This window comes from Humulus lupulus, chromosome 3 (genome assembly GCF_963169125.1).
Source record: "Humulus lupulus chromosome 3, drHumLupu1.1, whole genome shotgun sequence".
Classification (NCBI taxonomy): Eukaryota; Viridiplantae; Streptophyta; class Magnoliopsida; order Rosales; family Cannabaceae; genus Humulus; species Humulus lupulus.
This window is the reverse complement of record NC_084795.1, coordinates 76,709,483-76,724,393: the sequence shown is the minus strand read 5'-3', so window position 1 is coordinate 76,724,393 and position 14,911 is coordinate 76,709,483. Positions and strand designations below refer to the sequence as shown.

Sequence of the window (14,911 nt, the reverse complement as noted above, 5' to 3'; positions counted from 1 at the left end):
CATGCTGAATGCCTTGTATATGGATATTGGATATGCGATATATGTTTGGTGGCATGGCTTACTTGTGTGTGGCACTGACTTATTAGTCAAAATCGGCAATGGTGTCAGATCCATCTGTGAAGCTGTGATTTACTAGTCAAGTTCACAATGGGTTGAACGCTGGTCGTGTTTTATTGACCTAAGAGTGAGAAATGGCATAGCGTCATGAACGCCGAGCCAAATGAAGATTAGATCTAATTGATATCAGCGTTGAATGATTCATATGGGGTATTAATGCTGGACCGACCAGAAGGTCAATGAAAATTCTAAGCGCTTGCCTAGTCTACGACTAGTTACTAGAGCCAGGGCCTAAGGCCTAGGTGATTGCTTGTTACATGGCTAGGAGGGTATGGGACCTCCAAGATGGACTTATTAGTCATCTAACTGAGATGGACTTATCAGTCATCTGACCGAGATGGACTTATTATTCATCTGACCGGGATAGACTTATCAGTCATCTGACCGAGATGGACTTATCAGTCATCTATCTTTTATCCAGGGCTATCAGCCCGATATGGTTACCGGAACCACAAGTGTTAAATCATTTATCTGATTGAGACTGACTTGATAGTCGTCCATTCAAGAGGGTAGGATTCTTTATCCTGGATACCCATTGCTACGTGGTTTTTCTTGCCTGCTTGGCTAGGGCTATATCTGCTAGGCGTGTGCCTTATATTTCGATGACATGTTATAACTGTTCATGAGCATATTAAGTTTTCTTGCTGGGCTTCGGCTCACGGGTGCTATGTGGTGCTGGTAAAGGCAAAAGAAAGTTGGACAATCCTTGAGTTGGAGAGCTTAGGTGATGATGTGTACATATGCAGCTGCTCCTCCACCACGACCGAGGTTTGAAGAGGAACTAGAGTTAAACTCTGTTTTGCCGCATAGAACGACCTATTGTAAATATTTTCTTGTAGTAGACTCTAAAATTATAATTTTTGGATCCCAACATATATATATTAAACGTTCTAATGAAACGTTATATCTTATCCAAAAATGTTAATCCATAAACCACTAATTAAACTTAGTTACACGATTTTGGCCAAATGACTCGATTAGCGAGTTTAGTACTGTTTACAAGGCACACCGTAACGGTCCCTGGATTTAGGGCGTTACACTAAGCATCTATATTCTCTTCTCTTCTTCTCTTTGTATCTATCTCATGTGTTGAGAATTGCCCACTCTAGTCTAGGTGATTCTAAGGATAATGTGGAAGGGTGTGAAGAAATTTGAAGATAGGTTTAGTTTCTTGGTGATACCCTGCAACAGAAAAGATACAAAAGTTAGAGAAACTGAAGGAATGACTTATTCATTCTGCTGCATATAATGTAAGAGTTCTTATCATTATATCTGTTTAAATTCAATTATAGAAACATGTTCTAGGTTTTTTTATATTAATTTTTTTAATATATGATTTACATGAAAATAAATAAGATCATGTATAAGTATTCCCAACAGAAAATGCTTGAAAAATCCAAGCGTGAGGACATGAGAATTTCTGGGAACCAAAGGATTTCAAAGAGTTTGAATGTGTTGAGAAGAAGATAGACAAAAGGAAAGCTTCTAATACAAAGGTGGCTAGGCACATATTATGCTCTTCTATTTATACATAAACTTCGAGGACAAATCTGAGCCACATGATTAAAACAATAAGAGATCCGAGAGTCAGAATTAAATAAACCAAACGGTGGCAAAAAAATTGACAAGAAAACTGTCACAATACTAGAAACCCGTACATGCACCTAGAACAAGTAGACACGTGTCCCATACTCGAGTGAGTGGATGGACACATTTTCTCATGGCGAAAGCTGAAAAGCCCCTACCGCGTGTGTCAGAAGTGACGTCATGCACGAGCAGGAGCTTGGGGGGGAAATGTTGTACCATTAAAATATGAGCTCAACTATCTAGCTAGGGGTACAGTTGGTGCGAAATAAATAAAGGAGGCAAGACTTTGGAGATGTTTCCTTAACTCCAGACCTAACAGCTTGAGGCTGTGTAACTGAGTCCAAAACAGCTTAGGATCATCCAGATCATTAGAGATGCGAATGACGGAAATCGAGGTACCCAACATCCAGATCGCCTGCATCAAGCACGGTCATTATAAGTCAAATCATCATGTTCCAGTCATATCCAACTCGAGAATGGCATCTAGCTCGGATGGGAGAATCCATACTGAACCGAAAGCCTAATATGTGCAATAAATGCATATTATCGTTATATACATTTATAGATTGATGTAAAACGACAATAGACTTTATTAGGATATTTAAATGTCCATTAACTTGGGAAGTTACCCAATTTTGTACGTTACCATTTATATTACGGTTACCCAAATATTCTCTACCATAATTCCCTACAATTACAAGTGGAATGGATAGTAAAAGGGACCGACACTTTGTATGCAAAATCTCTGCCAAAATTGTAACAATTTTGCCTAGAGTTCCTAAAGAGATTAATAATAGTGACTCGTGGACTAGGTAGATTTTAACCACAGAATCACGTAAATTGTGAGTGTTTTTATATTTCTTTATATTCAATTTAAAATAAGCTTAATCTCTACATTTCGGATTCTGAAATCCCTTGATGACGAAAAACCACATCAACATAAATCGAAGGCATAAATATTTTGGTTTGAAGTTGTGAGATTGTACATAACTATATTTAATTATCAAAAGATTGCTTCTAATAAATAGATTTTTAATGGTCACAAGTTCTATTCTTCAAATGTTCGTCTTCTTACTGTTACTTTTTCCGGCAATGATTAATTTTTACGGGTTTATTCAGAATTGACTAATTTTGTTATTTGATATAGTATGAATCAGGGCTGGCAATTTGTGTAAACGTGTCAGATTCGTGTCAACACGATTATGACACGACACGGTTAAGGTAAACATGAACACGACACAATTATTAAACGTGTCAAAAATACGAATACGAACACGACACGATTATTAAACGGGTCAACACGACACGAACACGATAACACGATTATGACACGATTAATCATAACTATATGAAAAAAATCATAAAACCTATGCAAATTATTCGTATTATCGTGTCTGACACGATTATGACACGACACGATTAAGGTAAACACGAACACGACACGATTATTAAACATGTCGTGTTCATGTTTACCTTAATCATGTCGTGTCGTGTCGTATCATCGTGTCATGACCCAAATTGCCACCCCTAAGTATGATCTAATGCAATTTAAGTTAGCTATTTTCTTATTAATATATTAGTTTTTATTATATTATTCTTATAATCCAAATTTGAATTTTAAATTGTCAATAGGTGTGTTGTGCGATTTATTCGTTTGATCGACTTCTCAGGCTATTTAATTATATTTTTGTGTATTTAAAGTAGATTTTTTTTACTTATTAATTTAAATTATAATTTTTTATGTATTTAAAAAGCTTTCTGATTATATTAATTTAATGTATAGATATTATTTTTATTAGTTTTACAAATGTAATTTTATGTTTTTTAAACGGTTAGGTGGAGATATCTATATACTATATAATTACAATTACAAAGGGAAGCAAAAATAGTCATTTAAATATTTATACATGTATATATATGTGTTAAATCATGATTATAGCTATTGTAATTAAACTTTGTTAGCACTACTAATTTTCTGTACACGTGTACTGTAGTCACGCCTATACTGTGACAACTTTGCTATATATATCTTGTACTGTTTCAGCACACATTAAGGAAATACAATATTTTACCCATTTCCTTCTTTTTCACTTTCCTGGTATCAGACCATTGACAGCTCATATGGAGTCTGCAACAAGCATTAACAGTACCTCAGAGCCCACGATGGGACCACCTGCTCCCCAGCCTTCACCAACTTTTGCCTCACCCATTATCAGCCCTTTCACATCTCTTCCCACTTCCTCTTCGTCTTCCACCCTGCCCACTCTCCCTTCCGTCAATCAACCCATCGCTGTGAAACTTACTGAACATAACTTTGTGGTATGGAAAACTCAGATGCTCAACATTATTATTGCAAATGGACTAGAGGGGTTCATCGATGGCTCCCAATCTTGCCCAGTTCTTGACCCTGCTCAACCCTCCCCTCAAGCTTCTCTTGATTTTCAAGCATGGCATCGTTACAACCGTTTAGTGATGAGTTGGATATATGCCTCCATCAGTGAATCTCTCCTTGGCCAAATCGTTGGGTACCAGTCCGCATTTGAGATCTGGGAAGCTCTTTCTCAAATCTATGCAGCAACTTCTCTCTCTCGGTTAGAAGAAATTCGGACCCAACTTCAAACTCTCCGTAAGGATGGCCTCTCAGCATTTGATTATATCCACAAGTTCTGTGGTCTCTGCAACGTTTTGGCTTCTGCTGGTGACCCCGTCTCTCTTAAGGATCAGCTCCTGTATTTCTTGAACAGTTTAGGCCGAGATTACAACGCTTATGTCACCCCTCTTCAAGCTCGCTCAGTGCCTCCTACAATGGAGGAAGTGTATAGCCTGTTACTCAGTTATGAAGCTCGCCTCCATCGTCAAAATACCTTTGACCCCATCAGCTCCCTTCAAGCCAATGTCGCCAACCTCACTTTGCACCAACCCAAACCTCGCCCTTCCTCATCTCCTGGTACTCACCCAAAATCTTTTCCCCGCCCTTCCCAGTCCCATTCCTCCAACCCTTCTTCTCGTCCACCTCTGAGTAATCGACCCCGCTGTCAAATTTGTTTGAAGGTGGGGCATACAGCTAATATTTGCTATCACCGCCAGAACCTTCAGTAACATCCTCCACCTTCTGTTCAAAGGCCATTCAATGCTTTTCTTTCCCAACACCACGCTGGTACCTCTCCTCCTACCACTCACAACCCCACTACTTTTTCTTATTCTGATCCGGCATGGTACATGGACTCTGGTGCCTCCCATCATTTCACCCCTGATTTAAACATACTTGAGAGTGTTCAACCAGTTCCTGGCTCTTCCCAAATCACTATTGGCAATGGTAAAGGTGTTCCTCTCTCCCATGTTGGTAATGCTTTCCTGCCTACTTATCAGTCTGTTTTAAAATTGTCTTCTGTTTATCACTCTCCATCTCTCTCCAAAAATCTTCTCAGTGTCTCCCAACTATGTTCTGATAATGATGCTTTTGTTGAATTTTACCCCCATTGTTTCTTTGTGAAGCACCAGGTCACCAAACGAATTCTCCTCACGGGTCTACTTGACAATGGTCTCTACAAAGTCTCCCATCCACTCTCCACTCCTCCTGCTCCTGCCTTTCAGCTCTTCTTCGCCTCTTCCACTGATCCCAATCTTTGGCACTCCCGTTTGGGTCACCCAGCTCAAGCTGTCACTAGCTCTATTTTATCTTCTTGTAATATTTCATTTTCTAAGAATTCTCCACTGATCGTTTGTAATGCTTGTCAACAAGCAAAATCACATCGTCTTTCATTTCCTTTATCTGTATCTCGGGCTACCAAGCCTTTTGAATTAATACATACAGACCTTTGGGGACCCTCCCCTGTTTCATCCATTACTGGTGTTAAATATTTTATCCTGTTTGTTGATGATTTTTCTCGCTTTACTTAGCTATATCTCCTTACTTCAAAAGATGAGGCATACAATGCTTTTGTTACTTTCAATTCTATGATTGCTACTCAGTTTGAGACTAAAATTAAATGCGTTCGCTCTGATTGGGGCGGTGAGTTCCTTCTTTGCCAAATTTGGGATCCTCCGTGAACTCTCTTGCCCACATACTCCTCAACAAAATGGGCGAGTCGAGCGTAAAAATCGTCATGTTGTAGAAATGGGACTGGCCTTACTCGCTCATGCCTCCATCCCCTTCTCATATTGGCCTTATGCATTTACCACTGCCGTTTATCTCATTAACAGACTGCCTACTCGGGTTCTTCATATGGCTAGCCCATTTGCTCTTCTCTATGCTAAACCACCTACCTACACTCATCTTCGTGTGTTCGGCTGTGAGTGTGTCCCTTTTTTACGACCTTATAATGCTCACAAACTCGAGTTTCGGTCTCATTCCTGTACTTTTCTTGGTTATAGTAGCCATCATAAAGGGTACTTATGCTTGCACCCTGTTTCTGGCCGAATTTATGTCTCTAGACATGTTATATTCAATGAGCAAAAGTTCCCATTTGCCTCCACTCAGCTTTCCGTCCCTTCCACAGCCCCTATCAGTGTGGTTACTTCTTTCCCTTTTATCCCACCAGCTCCACCTACTCTATCTCCCTCTTCCCTTGCACCCCCTTCCCCATCTCTCAGCTCCTCCTCCACCCCATCCAACTCCCCAGCTACTCCTCCACCCCATCCCACTCCCACACCTACCTCCCCTCCGCCGCTTTCCCCTTCTCCCTGCCTCCCCTCACCCAACCCTGTTGTTGTCCCCACCAACTCACATCCTATGATTACCCGAGCCAAGTCCGGCATTTTTAAACCACGCATTTTCTCCCATGTTCTCACTTCAGTTCCAGTTGAACCATCTTCATTTATTGAAGCCTCCAAACATAAAATTTGGTGTGATGCCATGCAAGCTGAATTTTCCGCTCTCCAAGCTCAGGGTACTTGGCACTTAGTTCCTCTACCTCCTAATGCCAAAGTTGTCGGCTGCAAGTGGGTCTTTCGGGTTAAGCTACATGCTGATGGCTCTGTGGAGCGGTATAAGGCCCGCCTTGTTGCCAAAGGCTATCATCAAACCCATGGTCTTGACTTCCATGAGACCTTTAGCCCGGTTATCAAACCCACCACCATCCGCTTGGTTCTTAGCATTGCTGTCTCTTTTGGTTGGAACATCAAACAACTTGACATTCACAACGCTTTCTTACATGGTGACCTTACCGAGACTGTTTACATGCGCCAACCACAGGGTTTTGTTGATTCTACTCACCCTACTCATGTCTGCAAACTGTCCAAAGCCTTATATGGGCTCCGTCAATCGCCTAGGGCCTGGTTTACCAAGTTGAGTTCTGCCCTTTGTCAATGGGGTTTTCGCGCATCTCAGGCCGACACATCTCTCTTCTACTTCGCCACCAGCAAATTTACCCTCATCGTCCTGGTTTACGTGGATGATATCATCATCACGGGTTCTTGCTCCACCACCATTGAGGCTCTCACGACGTATTTGAATTCTCATTTTGCAGTGAAGGATCTCGGACCACTTCATTTCTTCTTGGGCATAGAAGTTCATCGAACAGCTGCTGGCATGTATCTCAGCCAGACCAAATACTTTCGTGACCTCTTATCAAAAACCGGTATGCTTTCTTCTAAACCATTGCCCACGCCCATTGCTTTAGGCACTTTATCTCTTCATGATGGTGACCCACTTTCCTCTCCTACCGAGTATCGAAGTTTGGTGGGGGCCTTACAATACTACACACTCACACGGCCTGATCTCGCTTTCCCTGTCAATAAGCTCTGTCAGTTTATGCATTCCCCCACTGATGTACATCTCAAGGCTGCCAAACGAGTTCTCCGATATATTAGTGGCACTGGGCACCTTGGTCTCTTTCTTCAACCCACTACTGATCACACTCTCCATGCCTATACTGACGCTGATTGGGCCTCTTGTCCAGATGATAGACGTAGCACTAGTGCGTATTGTATTTTTCTGGGTCACAATCTGGTTTCATGGTCTTCCTCCAAGCAGAAAGTGGTGTCCCGTTCGAGTACGGAATCCGAATATCGTGCTATGGTTAATGGTGCAGCTGAAGTTGGTTGGATTGAATCTCTACTGTCTGAGATTGGATTTCCTCTGTCTCAGCCTCCCATTTTGTATTGCGATAATATGAGCACCCTCCACTTGGCCTCTAATCCAGTCCTACATGCTCGCTCTAAGCATGTTGAACTTGATTACCATTTTGTCCGAGAAAGAGTTTCCAATAAGACACTTCAACTCTCCTTCACTTCCTCTGATGCCCAGATTGCTGATTGTCTAACAAAGCCTCTTGTCACTCATCGGTTTCAGGAATTACGGAACAAACTCAATGTGCTGCCCCGCCCATTGAGTTTGAGGGGGGATGTTAAATCATGATTATAGCTATTGTAATTAAGCTTTGTTAGCACTACTAATTGTCTGTACACGTGTACTGTAGTCACGCCTATACTGTGACAACTTTGCTATATATATCTTGTACTGTTTCAGCACACATTAAGGAAATACAATATTTTACCCATTTCCTTCTTTTTCACTTTCAATATATATTTTCAATTCCTTTTATTTTAATATCTTTTGCAATTTAATTACTTTTATATGCTTTAATTAGATATGTATAAATTACTATTACTTTTAGATTTTTAATTAGTTAGCCCGTCATAGTTATACACATAAGTGCTTTAATTTATTTCATATATTTATTTGATTAGATTTCAATAACTACAATACTTACAATTACTAATAAATTGCATTAAAAAGTTATTGGTCATTCAATTGTGCCTTATGGAATTCGTAATTTGTAGTATCGGTCTATGGTGCCTATGGTAGGATTAAATTTCTTCTAACGGTATTTGTTGTTTTATGTCTATTATTTTATGTTTTGATTTGTTTCATAAGACATAAGATTGTGTCTATTATGTTATGTTATGTTTTGTTTTTTTTTTCATTTCGTTTTTGTAAGACTGTGGAAATTGGTGAACTTGGATGATAGTGTAACTAAATATGATTAATAGTTTAAGGTTAAAAATTTTGCTCAAAATGAATAACTATTTCATTAAAATATTTACGTTCATTCATGGGATCCCAAAATAATGTTTAAAATGTCAAGTATAATTCAAAAGTTACAACTAACCGACCTAAGCGGAGAAATAGGGTTTGACCCTAGTTCCTCTGAGAAACCCCGACGGTGGTGGTCGAGCAGCCGCATATGTACACATCGCCACCGAAGCTCTCCAACTAATGATTGGTCCAGCGTTCCTTTCCCCTTACATGCACCACATAGCACCCGTGAGCCAAGGCTCAGCAAGAGAAACTTAAACATGGTCATAAGCAGTTAATAACATATTACAGAATCATAATAAGCATGCCTATCAGTTTTAACCATACTCATGTATGCATTGTATCCAGACAAGTGACTATAGTGTCACATCGGGGCCCGTTGCCCTAAATACGTGACCATAGAGTCACCCCAGGGTCGCTGCCCTAATTAAATGACAAATAAGTCATACCGAGGCATGTTGCCCTAGGATATGGGACTATAGAGTCACCTCGGGGCCCACTGCCCTATCCTCTGTATAACCAGCCTTAGAGGTGGCCCAACGTACCCAGCGCTTTAATTTTCCAATGCCCATAGGGTTGGTCAAGCGTATATCACGCTCTTGATTAGGCCTAACCATATCGACCATCGCTCAGTTCGTTATTACCGCTCTTGACTTATAAGTCAATGCTTTCAACCAGCGCTCAACGCGCTACTGCCGCCATTGATTTATAAGTCCATGCTTTTCAATCAGATAATGCAAATAAGCATATACCATTTAACAATTATCCAGATACAGAGCATTCAAGCTAATCAAATAATCACATGCATAATCATAATCATGCTTATTCACAGGGGCCCGAGCCCTAATCATATCTATATTTAACAACCGGGTCAAGCCCTAATCACATATATCACGTATTGGGTGCAGTTTTCTTACCTTTGGTCCAAGCAAGCAAGCACGACTCCCGAGATTGATCCTCTTCCGAGCCTTAGCGGTAACCTAGTCACAACCTACCAATAACATTCAGATTACCAGAAAATTTGGGTTTTTCCACCATTTTCTCCTAACAAAAACCTTGCAAATTCACCACAGTTCCAAACCAAAACCTGAACTATACCTCACTCACACTTCCAAACATCATAAACAACTTATACACCCCCAAAACCAAGCCAAATCCTTAACCCAACCATAAGTTTAAATTTAACCAAAACATAAACCACAACAGAATTTCAACAAAAACCTGAGCGAAATCTTACCTTATCAATGTAATTTGACACCCCCCCCCCCCCAAAAGCCACTCCAAATTCAAGTTTTGACTCCCATAAAAATCAAAGAACTCTTAAACACATCAAGAGAGGGAGAAAGAGAGAAGCGTGAGTGAGAAAGAGATAGAGTTGAGTTTGTGTTATGTTTCTCTTTAGTTTCTACCCCTAAAGAAATCTAGTGACTAAGTCACTATCTTGGCACAAAAGACCAAAATGCCCTTGCTTAAGTCCTTGCTCTCTAATGCCCTTAAGGGTAAATTAGTCTTTTGCCACATTTCCCGCTAATTATAATTAACGCCTCATAATTCTTGTTACTTTCAATGTCCTCAAATAATCACTAAATAATTCTCCATTACCCGATAAACCCCAATAATGTATTAAATTACCAAAATACCCATAGGCTCACCCCGAGCCGGGTATGAGTACTTGACCTCGTTATGACTAAACCGGTAACTTGCTCCTTAGGATCGACTCGTGCCGAATAATCCAAATATATCTACATAATAATGTGGTCTCAATCATATAACATATATATATATATATTCAAATATGTTATCAACAAGCTAAAATTACGAAAATGTCTTCTAATAAGAAATAGGCCTACATGCATACTTAATACATCTAAACATGCAAATACAATCATATTATAATATATCTCATATAATCATGCATATAATTACATAATAAATTAATTATTGCCCTCCTGACTCCCTAATCAAGTCACTAAGTCTTATTAGGAAAATTGAGAGGTTAAAATATTAATTTCAATAAAATGTTCATTATTCAAAAAAAAAATTATATGTTTAATTGTGATTATATGTGACAAAATACCCTTAATTTTTAAATATTTTTACTTTTAAATAGACAAAAATGATGTTTAATTTTGTAATAAAGCTTGTAAGCTGAGAAGCAACTAAAGTTGCCGCGAAACCAATTAACGGCATTCTAAAACCCTAATGACGTCTTCGTAAAACCTCTCAATTTTCAAATTTTCCCAGGAAACAATCACTTTGCCCTTCCCTTTTGTATCTTCTTCTTCAATTTTCACTCTGCCCTGAAAATTCCTTAATTCCCATGCTTAATCACATCAACCGATGGAAGACAAAACACATTATATCTGTGGAAAAATCTCGAATTCTCTCATCCCTGACTTCCCTCATTTTCACCAAGCCCACTGTCTCGGCTGCAAAGATCGGCGACGAAGAAAAACCCATTGTCCAAAACCATGGAGACACTGTGTCTGTAATCCTTCTTGGCTTGAAGAGCTTTGGTTTGAGAAGTTTTCTTGGCGGGGATTACTTCAAATTCGTTTTCTCTACATTGAATCAGCCTCAGGTGGATTCAGTTATTGATACTTTGAGGGTCGAGAACCCAGATTTTGCGTTGGGTTTCTTCTTTTCATTGAGAAATGTTTATGGCTTTGGACATTCGAGGTTTTCCCGGTTCGTCGTCTCCCATGTTCTGGCGTCAAAAAGTTGGTTTGAGGAATTGCGTTTGGTTATAAAGCAAATGGTGGACGAGGAAGGTATTGCTTTTAACTTCAAACATTTCTTATATTGTTTAAGGCCTTAATGAGATTTATGGATGCATGATTGGTGGGGCATTATTTCAGTTTAGACTGTATTGGGCTATCCTGATAGTCGCTTTTTGCTATAACGAAGTCACCTAAATAGTTAGTAATTTGGAAAGGTAAAACCACAAACTTTGGCCCGTAACTAATTCAGAAGGGGAAAAAACCATTTTAGTCGCAGTTCTAAAAACCGTTAGTCCTTATCTGTATGTTCAAATATTAGCTTTCAGGTATTTCGACTTAACCGAATAATAGTATAGCTAATGGGAATGGTTTTGTTCGCTTAGTTTTGATGTTCGGTTTATTAAAGATGTTGCATACTGTGTTTATTGAATTTGTGATGTTTCATGTAGGCTCTGGTTCTGCACCTTCGATTTGTGAGCTGCTCTTGAATAGATTTAGGGACTGGGATGCAAATAGGGTGGTGTGGGATATGTTGGCATTTTCTTATTCAAGATCTGAGATGGTTCATGATGCTCTCTTTGTTCTTGCTAAGATGAAAGATTTGAACTTGCATGTTTCATTGGCAACCTATAACTGTCTGCTGTATAACTTGAGGGAGACAGAGATCATATGGGATGTATTTGATGAAATTAAATCCCGTGGAATTCCTCAAAATGAGTACACTAACTCCATACTTATAAATGGTCTATGCAAGCAATCGAAGATGCAAGATGCAATTTTGTTCTTAAGGAACACTAAAGAGGAGCCTGGACCTTCTTCTGTTTCATTCAATACTATCATGTCAAGATTTTGTAAGTTAGGTCTGGTGGATGTTGCAAAGTCATTGTTTTGTATGATGTTGAAGTGTGGACTGCTTCCTGATTCATACAGTTACAATATTATTATTCATGGGCTATGTGTAGCAGGGTCGATGGAGGAAGCTTTAGAGTTCACAAATGACATGGAGAAGCATGGATTAGAGCCTAACATAGTAACATATAACATTCTTGCTAAAGGGTTTCACTTACTTGGTCTAATGAATGGAGTTCGGAAGGTTATTCAAAACATGTTGCATAAAGGGTTGAATCCAGATCATGTTACTTATACAATCCTCATATGTGGGTATTGTTATGCTGGGGATATTGAGGAAGCCCTTAAGCTACGGGAAGAGATGCTGTCACGTGGTTTTCAGTTGAGTGTCATGTTGTATGGTGTACTTCTTAGCTGTTTGTGTAAAAGTGGACAGGTTGAAGAAGCTTTGAGATTGCTTGATGAAATGGAGTTCTTAGGACTGGAACCGGATCTTATAACATATTCTATCCTAATCCATGGCCTTTCCAAACAAGGAAAGGTTCAAAGGGCTAGTCAATTATATAAGGAAATGTGCTTGAAGGGAATTTTACCAAATAATTTTGCGGCCCGATCTATTCTGTTGGGTCTACGGGAGAAGGGAAATATATCTGAAGCCAGGAAATATTTTGACACTTTGGTAACAATGGGCTTGATGTACGATATCATTATCTATAATATTATGATTGATGCGTATGTGAAAATGGGTAATATTTCGGAAGCTGTACAGTTATATAAAAAAATAATAGAAAAAGGGATCACTCCTAGTGTTGTCACTTTCAATACTCTTATTTACGGGTTCTGTAAAACTGGAAAACTTGCTGAGGCTTGCAACTTTTTGAATATCATCAAGCTGCATGGGTTGGTACCAAATGCGGTTACTTATACTACTCTCATGAATGCTCACTGCGAAGAAGGAAACATCAATGGCATGCTTAAATTACTACTGGAGATGGAAGTCATAGGTGTGAGACCAACCCATGTTACTTACACTGTAGTTATCAAAGGACTCTGCAAGCAGTGGAAGCTTCAAGAGACTTTCCAGTGGGTTAATAATATGTATATCAAGGGTTTAGTCCCTGATCAAATCACATATAACACCATCATCAAGTATTTTTGTAAGGCTCAGGACTTTACAAAAGCGTTTCAGTTACTCAGCGACATGTTATTGCATAATCTTGAGCCAACTCCTGTTACATACAATGTTCTTTTGAATGGTCTTTGTGTACATGGTGACCTCAAGGATGCTGACTGTCTACTTGTGTCTCTTGAGGAACGCAATGTTAGTCTGACAAAAGTTGCTTATACCACGATAATTAAAGCTCATTGTGCAAAGGGTGAGGCATGTCAGGCAATGAGGCTCTTTCATCAAATGGCAAAGAATGGATTTGAAATATCAATCAGAGATTATAGTGCTGTGATAAATAGATTGTGCAAAAGGAGTCTAATTACTGAAGCAAAATATTTTTTCAATATGATGTTATTTGATGGCATTGCTCCTGATCGAGAGCTTTGTGGTGTGATGCTTAAGGCTTTCCAAAAAGTCGGTGATCCCAATTCTGAATCAGAGATTCTCGCTGGGATGATCAAATCTGGCTTGGTTCCTGGATAAGACTGAATAATAATAAAAGAAAAAAAGATTCTTTAGCACGTTGTCATTGGAAAAGAGTTACAGCTTCGCTAATACAGAACTTTAGTGAACAAGGTAAGTAACAGACTTCTTATACACTTAGAACTCCAGATTAAGCTGGACCATTAACTAATAACTATATACACCTTTACATAGTGATGGGAAGAATATAAATATTTTTGAAGGGTTAGCTTATATACAAACTCGAGAGTCATTTCTTCTGTTGCACGACCGCCGCAGGGGCAGGGACACGATTCCTGCATATATATATATATATTACAAAATCGTGACATTAAAGTTCGCTTGACCACCACTTTGAATTGACGGCGACGCAATGAACGAGGTATTCACTTTAAAGCTTTTTTTTTTTTTTTGTGAGTGTGTGTGTGTGTTCATAGCAGAAGAACTAAAATAAAAGTAGAAACTAAACAAAGAAATTTAACTTAACAGGGAGAACATGGAAAATAAATATTGCCCCTCAAAAGTTGAAAGAAACTAAAATTTTGTAATGTTGTTTGCTAAGTTACTTGAGAAACCCAAAAATATTTGGATTTCGATGAATGCTATAAATGAACTATTGAAAGCTAACTTCTTGGGTTTTTTTAGTATTGCTCTTTTTTATTAATAGTATGTGTTTTTATAAGCTAACCGGATCTTATAACATATTTTATTAAAACATCAGAACTTGTATTAATAATATGAGAAATAATACAAAGAGGTACGGGAGTACAATAAACTTACTACCCATATATAACAAACAAAATCGAAAACAGAATATAAAGTTCCTAGAACACAGAACTAAGAACTTCATAAAAGAAGCATTTTTGCTCTATCGTCACTGTAAGCAGTGGTTTATCCAATTTGACATGTGTTTGGGTATCCGATATTGCTAAATCTTGCCATTTTGTGTAATATATCATTCAGCTTTAT

The 14,911-nt window shown here is 38.8% G+C and overlaps 1 protein-coding gene across 1 annotated transcript; it reads left to right on the top strand.

The window, feature by feature from the left end:
* Window positions 1-10,927: 10,927 nt before the first annotated feature.
* LOC133822850 (putative pentatricopeptide repeat-containing protein At1g13630) lies at window positions 10,928-14,804 on the top strand. The gene is made up of 2 exons (XM_062255308.1): window positions 10,928-11,514; window positions 11,913-14,804. Exons 1-2 carry the CDS (start codon window positions 11,064-11,066, stop codon window positions 13,961-13,963), a joined length of 2,502 nt encoding a protein of 833 aa, XP_062111292.1. The 5' UTR covers window positions 10,928-11,063; the 3' UTR covers window positions 13,964-14,804.
* The last annotated feature ends 107 nt before the right edge of the window (window positions 14,805-14,911 follow it).

What these genes read in the sequence shown, in the direction of transcription:
- LOC133822850 (XM_062255308.1), top strand. Translation starts at nt 11,064, where the DNA reads ATGCTTAATCACATCAACCGATGGAAGACAAAACACATTATATCTGTG. An exon ending in GCAAATGGTGGACGAGGAAG is followed by an intron (nt 11,515 to 11,912) that starts GTATTGCTTTTA and finishes TGTTTCATGTAG; the next exon opens with GCTCTGGTTCTGCACCTTCG.